The following is a 21,739-nucleotide window of genomic DNA, read 5'->3' on the forward strand; positions in this document are numbered from 1 at the left end:
GAGAAGGCTGTGAGAGAGGGGGAAGGAGAAGTTTTGAGTGATGATTATAGGTTTTGAGGGAAAGGTTGTATTGTTGGAATTTTGAGATTTGAGATTTTAAAATTGACAACATTTTGAAAATTATATTTATGTAGCTGGAAGGGAAAGATATCAACAAGGAAAGTTTCGGAAAGTCATAACACGAAATTTGTTAAAAGGGGGAGGGGTTTCGGGAAAACGGAGATATGTTCCAAGATAGAAATGTAGAAAAGTAAATTTCAAGAGTGCTCAAAATTCCAAAGTGAATAGTGCTGGCCGAACGTTTTGCTTTTGTGTTCCTCGGCCACGCATCGTTTTTTTTCGGATGGCTAGTTGTTAATGTACCACGGGCTAGGTAGCAATAGAACTCGCCGAAATCTACATTTTTGTATATTTTTCAGCTCATAAAAATTAGTTGCCCGGTTTGCAAGTACCCTATTATTAGCCACTACCACTGTAAAATATACCAAATTGTAGAACTTGTCGAGATCTACATTTTGGTGTATTTTTTAGCTCATAATATTGCGTTTTTAGAAAAAAAATTTAGTGCCTGCCCGGCGGGCAAGAACGACAGTTTTTATTTCATAATTTATCTTACTAGGGAATGTTCCAGACGTAATTTGGCCTTTTAAATTGGCTTATATTCTATAAGGTACTTCTCAACTCGCTGATTCTGAATATGAAATCCAATTTTGCAGAACGCTTCACTGAACTGAGATATATGCATTTTAAGTCATTTCTAGTGCAAAAATCTCATTTTTCAAGAGGCTGAAAATCAATTTTAGACTCATTTTTTCTAATTTTTTCTGTGTAATATGTGTGAATTAAGGTTGAAAAAGCCAGACTTGTCAAAAATCGGGCCGGGCCGGGCCAAAATTTTTCCTGATTTCAAAAAATGGGAACCCGTTTTTACCAAATTTTATTTGAAATTTTTCGAAAAAATAGAGTAAAAATGCTTAAATTATCATACATATTCACATTTTTCCTAAAATTTCCAAAAAAAAATCAAAAACTCAACATGTTTCAAAAGAGCCTGGCCGGGCCAAAATTTTTCCTGATTTCGGCCCGGCCCGGCCCGGCCCGGCCCGGCCCGTGACAAGTCTGGAAAAAGCACATTAAAAACGTTTTCTAGTGAAAATAGTTTTCAGGAAAATAATTGTATCATTTTCATTTTTGGCTTTTGCACCGTCGTGATTAAACTTTTCCTGAACCCTGTTTTCACTAGGAAAAGTTTTTAATGTGCTTTTTCTACCTGAATTCACACATATTACACAGAAAAAATTAGAAAAAATGAGTCTAAAATTGATTTTCAGCCTCTTGAAAAATGCGATTTCTGCACTAGAAATGTCTTAAAATGCATATATCTCAGTTCAGTGAAGCGTTCTGCAAAATTGGATCACATATTCGGAATCAGCGTGTTCAGAAGTACCTTATAGGATATGAGTCAATTTAAAAGGCCAAATTACGTCTGGAACATTCCCTAGTTAAAGTGCATAAATATAATTAAGCAGGCAATACAGAAACGAAGTTAAATATCAAAAGTCGTCGCAAAACGGAGGTACAGATCAGAGTTGCATGGAATTCCGACTTCCGGATAAGGAATTTCACTTCCGTCATTCCATAACTGTGGAATTTTCGAAAAGTGCATTTCGCTGAAATACTTGAAAAAATGGTCTAAAAGGAGAGAAAAATTGGCTTTACTTCAGCCAAAAACTAATTTTCCACTGATTTTCGCCAATTTTAAGATCTTTTCTCTTGGAGTTTTTGAATATTTGCGAAAAAATCTGATTCCGACTTCCGACTTCCGAGTTCCCGATGAGAAATTTTCACTTCCCTGCAACTCTGGTACAGATGTGCTTCTAAAACGGCAATCATTGTTAGACTACAAAAAACCAAATAAAAATATTCAAGAAAATGAAAAAAAAAACGAAGGTTACTTTTGTACAGTACCCTAAGAATACAACCAAACCCAACATATATAATCGAAGCATTAATCCCACACAACAAGCTCCACATTCCTCTGAACTGCAGTTACTGTAGCATTAGTCCCATCCTTATTCCGAATATCCCATCCTCCAGTCATTGTCTGGTGAAAATACCGGTACGTGCTTCGCCAACTGTATGTAGTGATATTCCAGTCTAGTGTTCTCTCGACTTCTTCCGGCACAGATTGATACGGTATGTTTTTCAGAATCAAGGTCACATCAGGGTTTTCCATTCCAAAATTGATATATTTGAGTCTGGAATTGGATCCGGTAATCCAGTGCTTAAGGAATCGATTGATATCTTTAGATGAGAGTGTCTGGCGTCCTGTGCAGATATAAGAAGCATTACACATCAGAAAATCATCCAGTGTCATCGGAATCTGTTGTGATCTTAAGCGTAGTATATCCAAATTTTGAATTGCCACGTGTTGAATATCGGTTAGAGATTCACATTGAAGTGTGACTCTTCTAGAAGACGATAAGAAATGCTCCAATATTTTCTGAGTGAATGCACTTGAGCAGAGTCGACTAATGAAGAGCCCAGTACCTTCCGGTAGTGTATCTCGTAGAATTTTCGTATCGTATTCTTCTTCCCTATCCCGAAACTGTACTTCGCAAGTGTTGACACACCCAAATATATCATTGACATGATTGACCATTTCCTTCATTCCCAATTCCGGATTCCACCATAAATAGTGATCAGAAGTGGAATTGCTGGACAGTCGGATACAGTTGATTGTCGCTGTATTTCTCAAGCGCTCATTTTGATCGGGGCCTGGATGCACAACAAATCGTAACGTGACGGTTACAGTATCCAGGAAATGTGTGGTCATTGAGATCCGTTGTTCACAGAGGTAAACATCTGACTTCAGTGCGTTGATGCCTAACGATTTGACCATTTTCTTGGTTTTAGTTGAGGCGAGAGAGAAGGTGACTCTGGAATTGATAAGAATTTTGTTAGTTTAGCACTGCGCTCCCCTGAAATCCCCTTGAGAAATGTCCCTTTTCTCTGATAGTGAGTCTCTCAATTTCTCACACAATTTTCTTCGGTTTCGGTAGAGCGCGGTTGTAAGAAGCGTGTCGCGCTAATACTTACATGAGCGCAACACGAGTTTTACAACTACGCCCTAATGACGTTTTATAAAAAGTTCAGTTTTGTTAGAGCGTCGTATTTAAACCCCCGTTACATACTGATATCAATCTGTAAGACTCGACCAACATGTGCCAAAAGAAACGATTTTCATATAAGCATGCACTATGGGTCTTGGTTAAGCCATGTGCACAATCCAGGTGCCAACCTACCGGTCACTGGGTTACTGTAGGTGCTCAAAGGTGCAAACCTTACTTTAAGTCGTAGAAACCCAATTTTTAGTGGACTTTATAGACATAGTTTTCAACAAGTTTTGAAAAAGTTGTAAAAAATTAATTTTAAAGCAATTTTTTTAAGTTTATGCAAACAAATGTGTTAGACACTCGATGTCAGTGCTAATTAAACAAAAAAACTCACAATTGAACCAGATCCATACAACTTAGAACTTGTTCCCGAACAGTTTCAGGTAGTCGCAGTATTGGAAAGCCAGTCATGACTGAAAATTTATTTATTTAATTATTAGAAAAACGATTGAAGAATTGTGTAAAAGAGAATCAAATAGAATGAGATTAACTGTCAAGCAGTGTATGTCTTGGAAAGCATTTTCGAAACAATCCGGATTCTTTTTGGAAATTTCTGGAAGTTTCTAGAAAATTCTGGACGTTTCGGGAAAAAGTAAATTCTTCAGCGAAATTATTGTTTCCAGATTTTTCCAAAATTTTCTGGAATGTTCTAGAAACTTTCGAAAATCACACTGGTGTCAAGAAAAATGTTAAGAAAATTAAGTGTCTAATAAGATGAAATACTCCAAAAATCAATAAGTCTTGTGCAGCAGATTGCCGAGGAATACGAGGCCTACTTGCTCTGGGAAAAATGACCTGTACTAACAAAAGAGGGCATTTTAGAAGTCAATAATCCGAGGGTACATCGTAGTATATAAAGTTTTGCCCTTTTCAGTTGAAAACGCCCAACTTTGTGTCATAGTAAAACTAACTGTTCCACAAAATAAATTTTTATGCGATCAAACAGACCAAAAATAGAACTTCATTTTTGTAGTTGACAACTTTTTTGTACGGGCAGTCCCTAAAGAGTTACATATCGCCAAAGTAATTTCTCCCTAAAATCGACCAATTTCAGTGCAAAATAGTGCGATTTTTGAGTTGTCCCCTTAAAATGACCATAACTCTCTAGGGAGTGTCCGTACAAAAAAGTTGTCAACTACAAAAATGGAGTTCTATTTTTGATCTGTTTGATCCCATGAAAATTTATTTTGTGGGACAGTTAGTTTTAGAATGACACACTCTCAAAGTTGGGCGTTGTTAACTGAAAAAGGCAAAACTTAATATACTTTTGAGCGGTACTGTATGCTCATATTTCAATGAGATATTCGTGTTTAGCTCACATCAGTCAAACGCTTGAAACGAGTATAAACACGCCTAGATTCGGATCTAGTTGGGTTTGGTCACGATATTACAGAGAGCGTCTTTAAGCGGAGTTACTGTAGTCATCGTGGTGAGATCCAGACTTGCAACGGGCCGGCCCATGGCGATATTTTGAAATTCTGGTGAGACCGAAGTTGCTTCGAATCTAGTCATGATTATATGTTTCTGAAAGCTCTCAATAAGCTGATCTCGGTAATATTCTCGAAAACTAACAAGGTCTGAAAATAAACATTCACTGCGGGATGACCAATTATTCAAGATAAGACCCAGTTATCATTCGCTGTACTCTAATTATGCTTATTGACCCGTTTCAAATGAGTACAATAACCTCTAGTATTGGTTCAAATTCGGGCTCACAGCGATGGCTACAGTAACCCAAGTCAAAAGTGCATACTGTATCCACGTAGAAAGACCCAACTGGCTCTCAATTTAGCCGAATCCCCCCTCTCTAAACCTCTATCTCCATTACATAGTGATGTTATACTCCCCAATTTTTCAACAAAAAAGTATCAAGTCTTTTCAGACTCCGCCCCTTTCCTCCTTTTTCCCAATTTCCGCGGTACTTCCGGTTGCACGGATAACGCCTCAAAAACTTTGATATTTTTCATTTCCCCTCACTTGACATTCACATGATTCAGCTTCTCCTCTTGATTTTCATTCTTATTTCAGTAGCAGGTAATTTCAGCGAGTTTCTTACAATCGCGCTCCACCGGAACTAGGGGTTCGGTGGAGCGCGGTTGCCATCGATTTCTTCCAAAAAAAAAGAACGATTCCAGCGCCCACCGTCCCAATCCAATGCTGGAATTGTGTGGGCGACGATTGTGATTCGTACCGCGCGTCGTCGAACAACTGGGAGTTGGTGACGTGTCCGGTGGGAAGTGTTTGTCAGGTAAGAGGGTTCGGGAAGGTTCTGGAACATTCTTGAACTTTCAGAAGACTAACTTCATGTTCTACAGTAACCAGAAGAACAAGTCGATCGATATCAGTACGGTTAGGAGTTGTTCTTATGAGACAGGTAGGTGGAAACGGAGCGATTTTATAAATTTCTGGAGCTGAGCGGTCGCGTCGCGCGTTCTTAATCACCTTTTCTTCTTTCCTTCCAGGCTGCACTTGGGATCGAAGCAAAAGTTGCCAGAAAAACCCGGTGGAATATTCTGGAAGGGGATGTATCGACCGTTATTGTTGCGGCAAGGATCAATGTAACGGGAGCAATGCGCTATCAGTTTTTCTTGTCATTTGGATGATTTTTTTGATGAACTCCATGTTTTAAGTTTGGAACAAATCAATCAATAAATGCGTCATGTTGTTAAATAGTCGCAGTTTAACAGGTCTTAAATCCTTAAATCAGGTTGAAAATCTATTTTTCAAAAAAATCAAAACATTTTGTAGATAAAAACTGTGCATTTTTACGGCGATGCATTATACTTTACGACAAAATGCAGAATTTTAAAAATTAATTTTTTCATTAATTTTTCCACTTTTTCAGGTCAAAAAATCCATTTTCCGCTGTTTTTTCTAATAAAATTTTTTTTAGACTCACATTTAAAAAATGTAAAAATGTTTTGGTGCACGAAACATAGATCAAAATCGTTTTTTTTTTAACAATTTCCGATTTTCAAAGTTTTTCTGTCCACTTTTTCAGAAAAACTCAATTTTTCTTGTATTTTCCGTTCAAATTCCTAAATTTTTCCCAATTTCCCCCCGAAAATTAATTTTTTCCAATCAACTCCAGGCGGCCGATAAATTCACAATATTTGTTCAATTTCAACTCTAAACTATATAAATCTGACTCATATTTCTCTTCCTAGTGTCAATTTCCGAATGAGTCATCGTGAAAAGTGTCCATTAACATATAAAATATGACATTTTCGACTCACTTTTTCCCAATTTTCTCAATTTTGCTTGTCAGGCGCGCCTGCGGCGCTTTTTAGTTACGAAAATTGAAAAGAAGCAGTGTTTTTCACAATTTTAAAACTAAAAAAGCTAAAAATTCAGTTTTTGGCTCAGAATTAGAGATTCTCATTTGAAAAATGTCTAATTTCTCAAAAATTACATTTTGCACAGTCAAATTGAGGGTCTTCCGCGCCTTCGACGCGTTCTAATTCGGGTTTTCCACGATTATATAACGATGAAAAATCTCTGAATCAGTCTTAAAATTGCTAGTTCAGCCTTATTTCTATATGTTAATTTTAAAACGACGAGTCTGGCGCGCCTTTAGCGCGTTCTAAGTTAATTTTTTCGATTTTTCGGTCATTAAAATAGCTCAAAAATTGAGTTTTTGCACATTTTTCGCTGTTCTGGCGTGCCTTTGGCGCGTTCTTAGTCAGTTTACCAAAATTTTAGGTTCCAAAGTTCATAAAAATCACATGTTTGAATTTGCATTTTCGCAACATTTTTAGTTCGAATTTTTCAAACCCCGAGTCTGGCGTGCCTTTAGCGCGTTTTAAAGGATTTTTCAAGTTTTTGTTCCCCGAATCCAGTGAAAATCGAAATTTTTATTGTAAAACTCTAGATCTGGCTTGCCTTCGGTTATAAATTAGTTTTTTGTCAAAAAATCGAAAAAAAAAGCAAAATTAACTCAAAAATTGCTGTTTTTCGCAACTTTCTTGGCAACTTCTTATCAGTTCCTGTTCCTCTCTCTCTATCTTCAACTGAAATTATTAGTTCAGCTCGATTTCTATGTGTTCATTTTCAAACGGGGAGTCTGGCGCGCCTCCAGCGCGTTCTAGCTTTTTCCTTCATTTCTGATCACTAAAATGGCTAAAAAAAATTGATTTTGTATAATTTTGGCTAGGTGTCTCCGGAAACGTGATCTGGCGCGCCTTGGGCGCATTGTTAATACATTTTTCAATTTTTCAGCTGGCGCACCTTCAGAGCGTTCTAAGTTAGTTATTTGACAAAAAATCGAAAAAAAATCACAAAATTAACTCAAAAATTGCTGTTCTCGAGTCTGGCGTGCCTTTAGCGCGTTCTAAGTGGGATTTTTCAAGTTTTTGATCCCCGAAATTAGTGAAAATTCGCAATTTTTTGTTAAAAATTCATTTATGACTAGGTTTATCCACGATTACATTTAAATCTAGGGTCTGGCGCGCCTTCGGCGCGTGGTCTGTGAAAATCACAAATTTTACTCAAAAATGCATTTTTAAGCAGTTTTTTGCAACTGGCGCGCCTTTCGCGCGTTCTAAGTTAGTTTTTTGTCATAAAAACCGAAAAAATTGCAAAATTAACTCAAAAATTGTTGTTTTTCGCAACTTTCTTAAATCTTCAACTGAAATTATTAGTTCAGCTCGATTGCTATGTGTTCAATTTCAAGCGGCAAGTCTGGCGCGCCTTCGACGCGCTAAGTCAGTTTTTCTGGTTTTCGGTCATTAAAATAGCTCAAAAATTGATTTTGTATAGTTTTGGCTAGGTTTATCCGAAGCTGGCGCACCTTTAGAGTGTTCTTAGTTAGTTTTTTGTCATAAAAATCGGAAAATTAGCTAAAAAATTGCCTTTTTTTGCATTTTTTCTCAACTTTCTTGGCAATTTTTTATCAGTTCCTGTTCCTCTCTATCTTCAACTGAACCTCTGCTCCGCCAGAGAGCAGCAGCAGAAGAAGCAAACACATACAAGCAGCAAGTGTAATCGTTTTTCTGTGTCGCCTCTCTTCGCCCCAACAGTGAAACGAGAGAAAGAGAGACGGAGAGCCGCCGCGCGCCCTCCTCTCTTCTTCTCAGCGTCTCTTGCATTCCTCTACTCTCTCGTCTCCTTTCGTTTCGTCATTCGTTTCGTTCGATTCGCGCACCCACTGCTGGCCCCCCGTCGGAAACTGAGAGAATGGACGCTTCGTTTTTCCTTTTTTTTCAATAAATATATATTATATACTTTATTGTTTTAAAAATTATATAGATACGAATTAAGTTCGAAAAAATCGGATTTTTCAGTGGAAAAAACCGGAAAATCGTGTGAATTTATAATGGAAACCGCGAAAAATCGCCGAATTTTACTATGAAATATAATAATTTTCAGTTTAAATCTATAAAAACCGATTCAAATTGCCGGTTTCTGACTATTTTCAATTGTTTTATGTCGAAATTCCTCATTTGTACCCGGTTTTTGTTGTAAATTCGAAAAATTCGAACGGTTTCGGAACCCCAAAAATTTCTTTTTAACCGAAATAAGCAAAAAACGACACCAAAATTTAACAATTTTATTGAAAAATACCCAATTTTTTCAATAAATATATATATACACTTTATTGTTTTAAAAATTATATAGATTTGAGAAATTATAGTGCTAGAAAGTTTGAAAAAAAACACATTTTTATTGTAAAAACCGGAAAATCTGGTGAATTCATAATGAAAACCGAGAAAAATCGCCGAATTTTGCTATGAAATATACTAATTATCATCTTAAATCCACAAAAATCGGGTTTAAATGCTGATTTTTGCCGAAATTCTACTCAATCCTCGGTTTTTAACACATCTGTACTCGATTTTTGTTGTAAATTCGAAAATAAAACGGTTTCGAAACCCCAAAAACGTCAATTATCTCATTTCTAACTAACGCTAAAAATGTCACTGAAATTCACCAATTTTTCGATAAAACCCCCGTTTTTTCTCTTTTTCTACTCAATTTTCACCGATTTTCTGTAAAAAACAACTCAAATTCATGTGTATCGTGTCATTTATACCCTTCTCACGCATCGGATTTACAATTTACTCGCATTTGCCCACTCTCACCACTCAATTCTCTCAAATGATCACATTAATCTTGTTGATGTTCGTCTATATAGTGAAATATTGAAGTTTTGGAAGAAAAATCGTAATTTTTCAGTATTTTCAATGCTCTTTTTAAGTATTTTTCAATTAAATGTTTCAAAAAACCCACAGAGAAAGAGCCGAAGGTGCGCCAGACCCTAGATTTAAATGTAATCGTTGAGGAATAAAAATCATGATTTTCACTAATTTCGTAGATCAAAAACTTGCAAAAAACTTTTCCATAACGCGTCTGTCGCAAATATGCAAAATTTAAATATGTTATTCTGAAATAGACTTTAATATCTGAAATTTTGAAAATATCAACTTTTTGGAGCTTCTTATCTGATTTTCGAGCTGTCAAATTGTCAAAGATATGTCAAGTTTTGGAGTAGATTTTTATGAAGATGCCCCTAATCTTCAGAAGACTGAAAAACGCTGATTTTAACCAGTGATATCCTTTTTTTCAACAGAAATAACTCAAATTTCTTGAAGATTGTTAATTTGGTACTGAAAAATTGAGGATTTTTTCACCAAGTTTGAAATTGATGAGGTTTGTGAGCAAAATTCAATATTTCCCGAATGTTCTATTCTGATGAGGATTTTTCCGGTTTTTTTGCGAAAATGCAAATTCAAATATGTGATTTTCATGAACTTTGGAAACTAAAATTCTGATTAACTAACTAAGAACGCGCCAGAATTGCGAAAACTCCATTTTTGAGCTATTTTAATGACCGAAAACCCGAAAAACTGACTTACTACTAGAATGCGCTGAAGGCGCGCCAGACTCGCTGTCTAAAAATGAACGTATAAACGAACGTATGAACTAGAAATGTTTTGGACTGAATTCGAAATTTTTCATCGTTGTTTAAGACAAAACCGTTGAAAAAACTGAAGAAGAAGGCGTTGATGGCGCGCCAGATTCCCAATTTGACTGTGCAAAATTCAATAAAAAAATGAATACATATGATAATTTAGGCACTATTACTGAGTGATAGTATTACTCTGAAATTTCGCAAATTTTCAACAAATTTATTAAAAAATGAATGCACATTTTTGAATCCCGGCCGATATTTGGCATTTTGTAAAAAAAAAATGTCTGTAATTACCCTCATTTCTGCCTCTTTCACCACAACTTTTTCCCGTTCTTCTGTCAATTATTCAATTAATTTCCCTCAATTTTTTTACAGGTTCTCTCTCTCCGTTTCCATTGCATCTCCTCATATTCTTCTATTCAAGTCCTCTATTCCTTCTCCATTCGGGTGTATTTCCCCATCCCAGACAGAAATGAGTTTGTCAGAGAGGCAAAGAGAAGAAATGTGAGTGAATTGAGCAGGGATGAGCACAAGAAAAAAGAAGAGCAATTTTATGGAAGCGTCGTCGTCGTCGTCCAAATTGAATTCTTCCTCTGTTTTCTATTTTGAAAGAAAAATGAAAGGGAAAGAGAAAAATTTCGCAATTTTCTGACAGAAATGACGTTATTTGACTGGAAAAAAAGTCGAAAAAACAACTTAAAATAGCTAATTAGGCTGAAAAATGACGTTTTTACTGCTGAAAACCGAATAAAATCAAGTTTTGCACTAGAAACGGGAGTTTTTGAGTGAAAAATATCGTTTTTATCAAATTTTGAACTGAAAATTCGATTTTTTGACGTAAAACTTTCTGACAGAGATGACGTTAGTTGAGTGCGGGAAAACAACTTAAAATAGCTAATTACGCTGAAAAATGACGTCATTCCATCTTGAAACCAAGAATAACACGAAAAAGTGCTTGAAAATCCGAGTTTTGCACTGAAAAATGCCGTTTTCACCAAATTTTCAACAAATTTTCAACAAAAATTTGACTTTTTGGGGCGAAAATTGCGTTTTTACTGCTAAAGACTCGAAAAACATGAAAAAATCGTCAGATAACTCATTTTTAACAAAGTTTCTAGCAAAACAATGCATTATTTAATTGAAAAATACGTCAAAAATTTTGCATTTTGTATTAAAAATTGTGTTTCTATTCACTGAAATTTATATTTACTCAAAATCTTACTTTTTTGCACTAAAATGTGATGACCACAGCGTGAAAAGCATAGTTTTACTGCTGAAAACTGAAAAATCACGCTCGAAACACTTTATTTCATCGAAGAAGACATAAAAATCTGGTATTTAGATTGAAAAAGCTTATAAAATTATCGCAAAAATGGGTTATTCAAGCGAAAAATTGACGAAAATCTGGTTTTAGTTTTAAAAGAAGATGTCAAAATGATAATTATAATTGTTCATCAAGAACCATTTTCCAGCAATCGAGCAATCGCCGAATATCTACAGAACAATGGATACAACGAATCCTTCAATTGTCTGCTGAAGGAGGCCAGCTTGGTTAGTTGGAGAAGTAAAGTGAAGAGAGATAGAGATTTTTCAATAAAAAAAAGCGAAAAATCTTGAATTTTCGATTGAAATCTACCAAAAAATTTTGCTGAAATCTTTCAGTTTTGGCATAAAAATCTGATTTACAGCAGAAAATTATTAATTTATCTGAAATTTTTTTTTGGGAAAACGCATTTTCTACCTACTCATCATAAGTGGTCACCTAATTACCTTTAAATTTCGGTGCTGAAATTTTTGAAAAGCAAATTCGATTAATTTGAATCGAATTACTAAGCATCTCAAATTTTCAGCACAAAAAATCACTTTTTTTGAGTAAAAATAGGCAAATTTAGTGATTGAAAAGCGTGTCGTGCTCATATCTATATTAAAACTTTCAAATTTTTAAAAGTTTTCACTGAAAAATGAAGTTTGCAACATTAAATTCGCGTATAATTACATAATTACCTTTAATTAACCATTTAATTGAATTTTGGTTCTAAAATACTCGAAAAAGCAATTCGATAAGTTCAAATGGAGAAAAATCACACTGTTTTCATTGTTTTTTCGAGTGAAAATAGGAAAATTTAGTCATTTTTCAGTCAAAAATGACTTTTTTGAATGAAATAGTCAGTTTTTCGTCAATTTTTATTTAAAAGTTCGAATTTTTAGCATCTTTTTCGGCGAAAACTGGTAATTTTTTAGTTTCGAATTCTGCAAATGAAAATTTATATCCAAAATTATGGTTTTTAATCGATTTCCAGTGAAAATTCCTAATTTTCAGTACGGGAAGATATATAAACAGACTTGCAACGGGCCGGGCCGGGCCGGGCCGGGCCGGGCCGGAATGAAAATTTCCAGGGCCCGGCCCGGCCCGGCCCGGTCGGCCCGGAAGTTCAGTACTGAAAAGAATTCAAATTTTTTTTTTCGAAAATTTCCCGATTTTTTTTGAAAAATATTTTTTAAAAACAATTTTTTGTAGGCTTCGAAGGTTTTTGAAAAATATACTTGAGGAAAATTATGAAAAATTTTCAGAAAATAAATTTTTGGACAAAAAATTGTAGTGAAAAAAGTTCAAAAATTCAAATCCGGGCCGACCGGGCCCGGCCCGGAATCTTGCAAGTCTGATATAAATGCCACAACTTTTCTGAAAAAGATGAATTCTTAGTGTATTGTCGTTCAAAAACGCTTTGAAATTAGATTATATTATTTTTTTTTGTCAAAGTTCTAGTCTCAACTTCATTTTACTCATTTTTAGCGGAGTATGTTGAGTGTAAACTTGAAATTCGAAATTTTCAGGCTTGCGACGGGCCGGGTCACAGTACTAAAATTTGAAAATTTGATTTTTTTTTGAAAATTTTTTCGATTTTTTTGCAAAAAAGGCGAATTTTCGACTATGTTTTTACATATCGATAAAACTGAAGTGTACATAGGTTTTTTGACCATTTTAGATGAAAATTTTGTTAAAAAATTGTGCTCATTTTTTGACACCGGGCCGACCGGGCTGCAGCGGCAACTTTCTCTACCGGGCCGATATTTTGCAAGTCTGGAAATTTTTCCTCTAAAATTCCTCATTTTCCTCTTGATTTTCCCTTTCAATTCCAATTATTTTCAGAGTGAGAATGACATCAAACCACTGGGTGGAATACTCGAGAAAAAGTGGACGACCGTACTTCGACTCCAACGGAAAGTCAACGATTTGGAGGCGAAATTACAAGAATCACAGAGAGAAATCAATCATGGAGCACCGACGAGGTACTTTTAAGATGGAAAATTGTTGAAAATTTGGGAAAATTCAGTTGAAATCGATTGAAAAACTAAATTACTGGGAAAAAAAGCTTTTTTAGCTACAAAAAACTGGAAAATAGAAACTTTGTGGAAAAAGTCGTACTGAAAAGCATAATTTTGGATAGAAATACTCATTTTTAGAATCCGAAACTAGAAAATTACCAGTTTTTGCCGAAAAAGATGCTAAAAATTTGAATATTTGAATAAAAAATTGACGGAAACCTCAGTATTTCATTCGGAAAAGTCATTTTTAATGTCTGAAAACTGGAAAATCACTCAATTTTCCTATTTTTTGCTTAAAAACACTGAAAACAGTGATTTTTCAGCTGAAAATTCGAAAAGTTCAGTAACGATTCGATTTTTCGAGTATTTCAGTGCTGAAATTCAATTAAAGAGCTATAATTATAGGTAATTATGTGAAATACGCGAATTTCATGTTAGAAACTCCAATTTTTCAGTGAAAATTGTGAAAATTAGAAAATTTAGTTATCTTACAACTACGCTCCACCGAAATTCCCTTGAAAAATGTCTCTTTTTCTCTGAGTCTCTCAATTTCTCACACAATTTTCTTCGGTTTCGGTAGAGCGCGGTTGTAAGACGCGTGTAGAGCCTAAAAACTAAAATGTATTTCAATTTTTGCCGAAATTTCGGTAAAAGTTGATCAAAAACTTTTAAATTGCCGGAGAATACCCATTTGGACCCTAAATTTCCTGAAAATTAGTCGTTTTTCCACACATTTTCAACCAAAACCTCATCATTTTTGAATTTTTCAGTGTAAAATCAAAACAATCGGCAATTTTCATTCAAAATACTCATTATCACAGGCTGAAATTTTAAAAAACGTTGCACATGACAGTCATTCTAAAGCCTTGAAACCGGAGAACAGCTCAAATCATATGTTAAAAATTTTAAAAATTCAGCAAAAAATTCATCAAAAAAACTCATTTTTGATCCTAAAAACCTGAAAACAAGTCGATTTTTCAATATTTTCAGACATTTCCAACCTCACCATTTTCTATCTGAAAATATCAATTTCGGATCCTAAAATTCTAAAAAAATTAGTCGTTCTTCCACACAATTCCAACCAAAACCTCATCTCTATCTATTCAATTTCCAGAGACAAACGTCAAGCAGCCGACTGGATTCCCCGCCCACCGGAGACTCAGAAGCTGATCGGCCATCGTCTTCCGGTGACTCGAGTCATCTTCCATCCGTTATGGACCATTATGGCCAGCTGTTCAGAAGACGCAACGATTAAGGTTAGACCGTGGGAAAGAAATAGAGAAAGAGAGATTTTATGGGTTCAAAAAGAATTGAGAGGACAGATGTGAGGAAGAATTGGATTAAGGGGGAGATTATGGGAAACGGAAATTGTGGGAAAATGGAGCAAAATTTCTGAATTTTCGATAAAAATTGGATAAAAACGAGGGATTTTTGATGTTTTTGGAGGTTTTTGACCTGAAAATGATAGAGGAAGTAGGCGGGACTTACTAGGCTCCGCCCACTTTGCCAGAACAGTTCTGTGAGCGAACAATTGGGAAGTTGCATAAATGGAGCAGAAATTCTGAAAAAAATTGGATAAAAACGAGGGATTTTGACGTTTTTCGAAGGTTTTAGACCTGGTTATGTGGGATCAAGTGGGCGGGGCGTATTAGGCTCCGCCCACTTTTGCAAAAATGGCACACAAATGGACGAATTTTAAAAAAATCTTGAAGAAATGAAGGATTTCGCTTGTTTTTTGTGCGAATTTGTCCCATGTGCGAATTTCAAGATAAAATCGGGAAAAAATCAGGGATAAGCCTATAGAGGCGCTTTGGGCGCTGAGAAAATCAAAAGTGTGCGAAAACGCGAAAAGAGAGAGTGTGTAGAATCGAGAGACGATGTCTGGCGAGGGGGACTAGTTTCCGCTTCGGGCAAGGCGAAAAATGCGTTTATTGCTCACTCTTAGTTTCAAGCGACCAATCAGCGTTCACCGAGAGACTCCGCCCCTTTCAATCAGCCAATCAGCGCGAGATTGGCCACTCAGGCACATACCTGAAAAAATTATGGATTTTGGTTGTTTTTTTTTAAGTTTAAGACCTGTTATAAAGTGGGCGGGACTTAATAGGCTCCACCCACTTTTGCGAAAATGGCGCACACTTCTGAAGAAGAAGAAACAGGCGGAATTTTTTGGCAAAAATCAGAGATTTTGGTAGTTTTTGAGTGTTTTCAGACAAAAATGTACGGGAAAAGTGGGCGGAGCCGAGTTTGCTCCGCCCACATTTGCAAAACTAGAGTACTTTACAGTTTTACCGCATCTCAAGGTCAGAGTGCTCCTAAACGAACGTTGCGCTCTGAAATTGCAAAAATGGGCGGAGTCTACATTTTTAGTGGGCGTGTGCTTATCAGGCTCCACCCACTTTTTGCAGAAATGCCGCACAATTATTTCTGTGGGCAACGCAAAATTGAAGGAGCCAGTTTGGGCGGAGATCACTTGGGTTATCAGACTCCGCCCACTTTGCAATATTGCCGCACACTCAACTTTACTTATTTTCCAGGTATGGGACTACGAGACGGGTCAATTGGAGAAAACACTGAAAGGACACACCGACGCTGTCAATGATATTGCAATCGATGCGGCTGGAAAACAATTGGGTTCGTTTTTTGGAAGAAAATCTCAATTTTGATGATAAAAATTAGTTTTTCACCAAGAAAATTCTTCAAAAAACCATAAAATTTTCCAGTCTCGTGCTCATCGGACCTCTCAATCAAACTCTGGGATTTCGGACAGACATACGATTGTCTGAAATCACTGAAAGGACACGAGCATACTGTATCGTCGGTCACCTTCTTGCCAACCGGAGATTTCGTTCTCTCTGCCAGCAGAGATCACACCATTAAGCAGTGGGATGTAAGCGCTTGATTTTTGGAGGAAAATGAAGGGGAAGGCTGGCGTGCCGTCGGAGCGTTTTTATATCTTTTCGATGGAGATTTTGGGAAAGAATGGATAAGGCTGGCGTGACGTGGGCGCGTTTTTGTTTCTTTTCCAGGGAGATTAGGGGAAAGAATGGAGGAAGCTGGCGTGGTGTTGGCGCGTTTTTATTTTGTGTGGGGAGAAAGTTTGAACATACCCGATTGACATGTTCAGCAAATATTGTCGTTTTGCAAAATTGCAATATTTTAGTGGGCGGAGCTAAATAGAGCTGAATAGGCTCCGCCCATTCTAGCAACAGAAAACCGTGACTCCTTAAGTTGCAAATAGAGGCGGAGTTTTGACCGGAAATCAGAATTTTTCCCTTTCAAGACGAAACTCCGCCCATTTTGCCATTTTATGGACGGGTCCAATTAAGCTCCGCCCACTTTTGCACAAAGATTAGAATGTTAATATTCTGAAAAAATGTGAACGGCTAGCGTGCCTTGGGCGCCTTTTACGAATATGGCCGTTTTGAAAATGTTAGCATTTTTGTGGGCGGAGCTGAACGTGCTGAAAAATTGCAAAAAGGGGCGGGGTTTCGTTGTTTTAATAACACATTTTTCAATGTTGGATTAAAACTCCGCCCCTTTCTGCAATTTTCTGCGCACAATTATGGGCGGAGCTTGTTTGTAATTTTAAACTTGGCCAGAACGTGCGAAAAATTCCAAAAAGACGCTGTAAATTGTATGTCTACGTGGTGGGCGGAGCTAACTAGGCTCCTCCCACTTTTGTAAAACTGCCACTGGGGTGTCGGCGGCGCGTTTTGCTTCTTACAATTAGAATTCAAAAACTGCAAAAAAATGGGCGGAGTTTCGTCCCGAAAATCGCAGAAAATCGCTGAAAATTCCAACAATTTCCAGATCTCAACGGGCTACTGTGTGTTCACATTCCGCGGCCACAACGACTGGGTGCGTATGATTCGAATCTCGAACGATGGAACACTATTCGCGTCGGGAAGTCTCGATCAGACGGTCAGCGTCTGGTCTTTTGCCACGAAAACCGCCAAATTGGTGTTGAGAGATCACGAACATGCCGTTGAGTGTGTCGAGTGGGCACCCGATTCTGCCTATACCAATATTACTGGACAACGTGAGTTTCGCTGGCGTGACTTTGACGCGTTTTTATGTAGAAAACTGGGTCAAAACTCGAAATTTCATCCAATTTTTCACTATTTGTCATTGAAAAATCGTGGTCTGGCGCGCCTTTGACGCTTGTTTTATCAAAGAACTAGGGAAAGAGACTATCTAGACAAGCAGCCGTGCTGAAAAAACAGTGGCTGGCGCGCCATTGACGCGTTTCCGGCAAAACGCCTTTTTTATTTCGAAAATGGTTTTTTTTTCTCTGAAAACCAAAGATTTAAGAATTCTGGCGCGCCTTTGACGCGTTTCCGAAGACAACTTTCAACGAATTTCAGCCAAAACTCACCAGAAAATGATCTGGCGTGACTTTGGCGCATTTTTGGAAAATAGTTCACTTATTTTTTCAGAGCCAGACTGGCGCGCCTTTCCCGCGTTTCAGACAAAGAAATGTACTGAAATTTTGAAGAAACGCTCAAAATTACACATAAATTGGTCTGGCGCGCCTTTGATGCGTTTTCAAACAGAAAACTCTGAAATTTGCCAAAAATGCAGTTTTTCTATAGACTTTTAGTTAAAAATCAACTAATCTGGCGTACCTTTGGCGCGTTTTTGATGGAAACTCGTTGAAATTCGGATAGATAGTGTTTCAGTGCCTTTTTCAATCAAAATTTTCGAAAATTTATCCGATTTTCCAATTTCAGAGCCGGAAGGAAACTCGACGCACATTCTGTTCAGTGGAAGTCGTGACAGAAGTATCAAAGCATGGAATATCAACACTGGTGACGTCATTTTCACCCTCTTGGCTCACGAGAATTGGGTTCGGGGATTGGCATTCCATCCGAAGGGAAAGGTAAGGATTTGGGAGTGAAAATCGAATTTTTCGAGTAAAAAATTTGGTTTTTCGAGTTTTTCGAGTGAAAAATTTGGTTTTTCAAGTGAAAAATCGAGTTTTTCGAGTAAAAATCACCCAAAAGTGATTCAAATTCTCCAAATTTCAGTACCTCGTCTCAGTTGCCGATGACAAAACGATGCGAGTATGGGAGTTAAGTGCTCAGAGGTGTATGAAGGCTATCGAGGCACACGAACATTTCGTATCGACAGTTGGTAGGTTGGGAACGAAAATTAAACTGGAAAATTCGAGTTTTTCGATAAAAATTAGCTGAACAGACTGGAAAATTGACTGAAATTGAGTTTTCATCCAATTTGGGAAGGACATCTGGACATACAGACACACAGACACATAGACATGAAAAATCTGAAAATAAAAACTAAAAAATCTGAAAATTTCCAAAGTTTAAGTCTGAAAACACGTTTGTAAGTCGAAATTTCAAATTTCCAGCTCGAAAATGTTATTTACGGTGTATATGGCAAATATTTCCGCGATTCCGGAACTACCGTAATCCTCTTTCGAATTTCCTGTAAAGAGGAACACAAAATCTCTGAAATTCGCTCAATATTCGAGTTTTAACCTTCAAAATTTTTGTCCCGGACGTTTCGAAACCTAGACATTTCGAAACCAGACGTTTTGAAACCATGAAATTCCGCAACTAAACGTGAAAAATCAATAAAATGAGAGGTTTTACGTTCAATTCATAAAAAGCCTCTAATTTTAGTGATTTTTTCACGTTTAGTTTCGGAATTTCATGGTTTCGAAACATCCGGTTTCAAAATGTCACGGTTTTCAAGTGTCAGGTTTCGAAACGTCCCGGACACTAATTTGAAAGTTGAAAGAACTCGATTTTTGTGCTTATTTTCACATGAATATGCTCAATAATTTGTTGAAAATTTCGCAAAAACCGCGGAAATTAATTTCCATTCAATTTGGCTAAGACATCTGGACGTACAGACACACAGACATGATAGATTAAACTAAAAACCTGAAACTTTCTCATATTTATTAGCTCAGCACAGTTCTTGCAACTGCGCTCCACCGAAATGCCATTGGAAAATGTCTCTTTTTCTCTGAGTCTCTCAATTTCGCACACTATTTCCTTCGGTTTCGGTAGAGCGCGGTTGTAGAAAGTGTGCCGTGCTAATAAGTCTGAAAACAGTATCAGAAATATTCTAATTTCTCCAAATTTCCAGCATTCCATCAATCGAATCCCTACGTGATCACCGGAAGTGTCGACACGTCGTGCAAAGTTTGGGAGTGTCGCTGATTTCGAAAAATGAATATTTTTATTTTCTCTCGCTTTCTTTCTCTCTTCCCATTTCTATATCTCTTTCTCCCTCTTCAAACGACACTCCGAAATTCCGTACGCTACAGTAGGAACCTTTTTAAACTCCGCCCCTTTCTCTCTTCCACTCTCAAATGTTTGTGTCGCCCTGGTGGTTGTGAATACCTTTTTCCTTTTTTTCTTAAATTTTTTTAATTGTTTTTTTCTTATTAATTATTCTTCCTCCCACCTTCCTCTTTATAATATATATGTTTTTATTTTATTTTTGAGCAAATTTTCGCTTTCTGTCCCTCCTTTTTTGTTAGCATATTGCAGCATTTCCTGAATTTCACACGCAAAAATTTTTCCAAAAATGGGGAAATTGTGTTGAAAATGAACTCTATCCCACCCGCTTATTCTAATTTTTTTCGCTTTTTTTGAGCCAATATGAGCCAAGATGACTCTGCTCGTGAGGTTCGATGCATTGTACGCAAACACCGCCACAGCAAAATGCACAGTGGCACCTGCGACGCGGATAGTTTAAAAACGTCTCAAATCAAGGAAATCTGAAATTCCAAAACGGCTGGCGCGCCTGCGACGTGATTCTCAGAAAACTGCAATTTTGAGATTGAAGGCAATCTGGCGCGCCTGCGACGCGATTTCATCATTTTTTTCTAAAATGCTCACATTTTTCAGACTGTCTGGCGTGCCCGCGGCGCGCATTTTTGGGAAATACGATAGTACAGGGGTACTGTATCATTTTTCAAAAACTCCAATTGGAAAATTATCGATAGAGCGCACTTTCCAATGTTTCAAAACTCATATTCAAATAAAACAAGAAAAATTCATTCAATGTCTCCCAATAAAAAAAATACATTTTCCAACATAACATATATAATCATCATGACAATCGTCATGTTTCTCACACGGTCTTCCTTCGGTCATTTCATTTTTATTCACACATTCACGTGCTTCTGAATCACACACTTCATCAGGTTTACAGTTTAACGAGGAGCAGATTTCAGATGAGTTGGTAGAGATGAGGAATAGAAGACAGAGGAAGAGAATCTGAAAAAATAATGTTTATTAAAAATTCTTATTAGCTCGGCACAGTTCTTACAACTACGCTCCACCGAAATGCTCTTGAAAAATGTCTCTTTTTCTCTGAGTCTCTCAATTTCGCACACCATTTTCTTCTGTTTCGGTAGAGCGCGGTTGTAAGAGGTTTGTCGTGCTAATAGTTTGGTGATCCAGAAAATGCGATTCATGGGAAATCAATCCGTGTCCAAGAAAATGTCGTGCAAGTGCGCTTCACTGATAAACGCGGCATCACTAGAGCCCACTTTCTCCACAGCGCTACAGGTACTTTCCTGAAGGGGATTTCGGTGGAGCGCAGTTGTAAAAACTGTGCCGAGCTAATATTTTTGCTATATTTGTGTGTTTCTGTCTGTGTATCAGTTTGTCCCGATGTCCAGGTGAATTTATTCAAATAACTGATAAAATTCAAAAGTACGAAGTGTTTTTTGTCAAAATTTCGAGAAAAAATTGAATTTGAGTTCAAAAACGCCGTTCCCCGTCTGTCTGTAAGTCCGTATATCCGAATGCCCGCTAAAATTAAGGAACTAGTTTTCCACTATTTGGAATTCTAGGCCATCTAAGAAAAACCCAAAAATTTCAGCCGAAAAACTCAATTTTCGTCTAAAAAATCAACTCACCAAACAAGTTTTCATTGAAAAATCGAAGAAGGGCAAACAGAGAATGATCTTTCTCATGTGGTCTCTTTTTTATATATAAAAACGGAAGAGAGAGAGAGAGTGAGAGAATTAGAGAAAATGAGAAGAATTTGGGAACCTAAAAATAACTATGACATGGGGAAACACAAAGTACAAAAAGTTCAAATTTTATGGGACTGTTTAAGGAAATCTGGACACACAGACAGACAGACAAAAAAAAGAGGGAAATGTGAAAAATTGGAGGAAAAAGTTCCCATTTTTCTGGAAAATGGAAAATTTTGGGACTTTTCACGAATTTTTGATTTTTTTAATAGATTTTTAATTTTTTACGGTTATTTTTAATACTGTTTTGCTAAAAATTTCAGCCAGAAACCACATAGATTTTCAGCATTGCCCCAAAAACTACGG

General features: G+C 36.8%; 3 protein-coding genes across 3 annotated transcripts; 2 read left to right on the forward strand and 1 right to left on the reverse strand.

Annotated features, from left to right (window-relative positions):
* Positions 1 to 2,008: 2,008 nt before the first annotated feature.
* On the reverse strand, positions 2,009 to 2,902 carry GCK72_008377 (uncharacterized protein; the record flags this gene model as incomplete). The annotated part of the gene is made up of 1 exon (XM_003104869.2): positions 2,009 to 2,902. The coding sequence occupies one exon, from the start codon at positions 2,900 to 2,902 to the stop codon at positions 2,009 to 2,011; it is 894 nt and encodes a 297-aa protein (XP_003104917.2).
* Positions 2,903 to 5,164: 2,262 nt separating this feature from the next.
* Positions 5,165 to 5,805, forward strand: GCK72_008378 (uncharacterized protein; the record flags this gene model as incomplete). Its single annotated transcript, XM_053726792.1, has 4 exons — positions 5,165 to 5,210; positions 5,312 to 5,424; positions 5,469 to 5,550; positions 5,639 to 5,805. The coding sequence occupies 4 exons, from the start codon at positions 5,165 to 5,167 to the stop codon at positions 5,803 to 5,805; spliced, it is 408 nt and encodes a 135-aa protein (XP_053586369.1).
* Positions 5,806 to 11,520: 5,715 nt separating this feature from the next.
* GCK72_008379 (uncharacterized protein) lies at positions 11,521 to 19,601 on the forward strand (the record flags this gene model as incomplete). Its single annotated transcript, XM_003092958.2, has 9 exons — positions 11,521 to 11,637; positions 13,238 to 13,377; positions 14,528 to 14,669; positions 15,948 to 16,044; positions 16,134 to 16,300; positions 17,224 to 17,452; positions 18,144 to 18,292; positions 18,441 to 18,546; positions 19,528 to 19,601. The coding sequence occupies 9 exons, from the start codon at positions 11,521 to 11,523 to the stop codon at positions 19,599 to 19,601; spliced, it is 1,221 nt and encodes a 406-aa protein (XP_003093006.2).
* Positions 19,602 to 21,739: the final 2,138 nt, after the last annotated feature.

The sequence above is a fragment of the Caenorhabditis remanei genome, chromosome III, assembly GCF_010183535.1.
Source record: "Caenorhabditis remanei strain PX506 chromosome III, whole genome shotgun sequence".
Taxonomy (NCBI): Eukaryota; Metazoa; Nematoda; class Chromadorea; order Rhabditida; family Rhabditidae; genus Caenorhabditis; species Caenorhabditis remanei.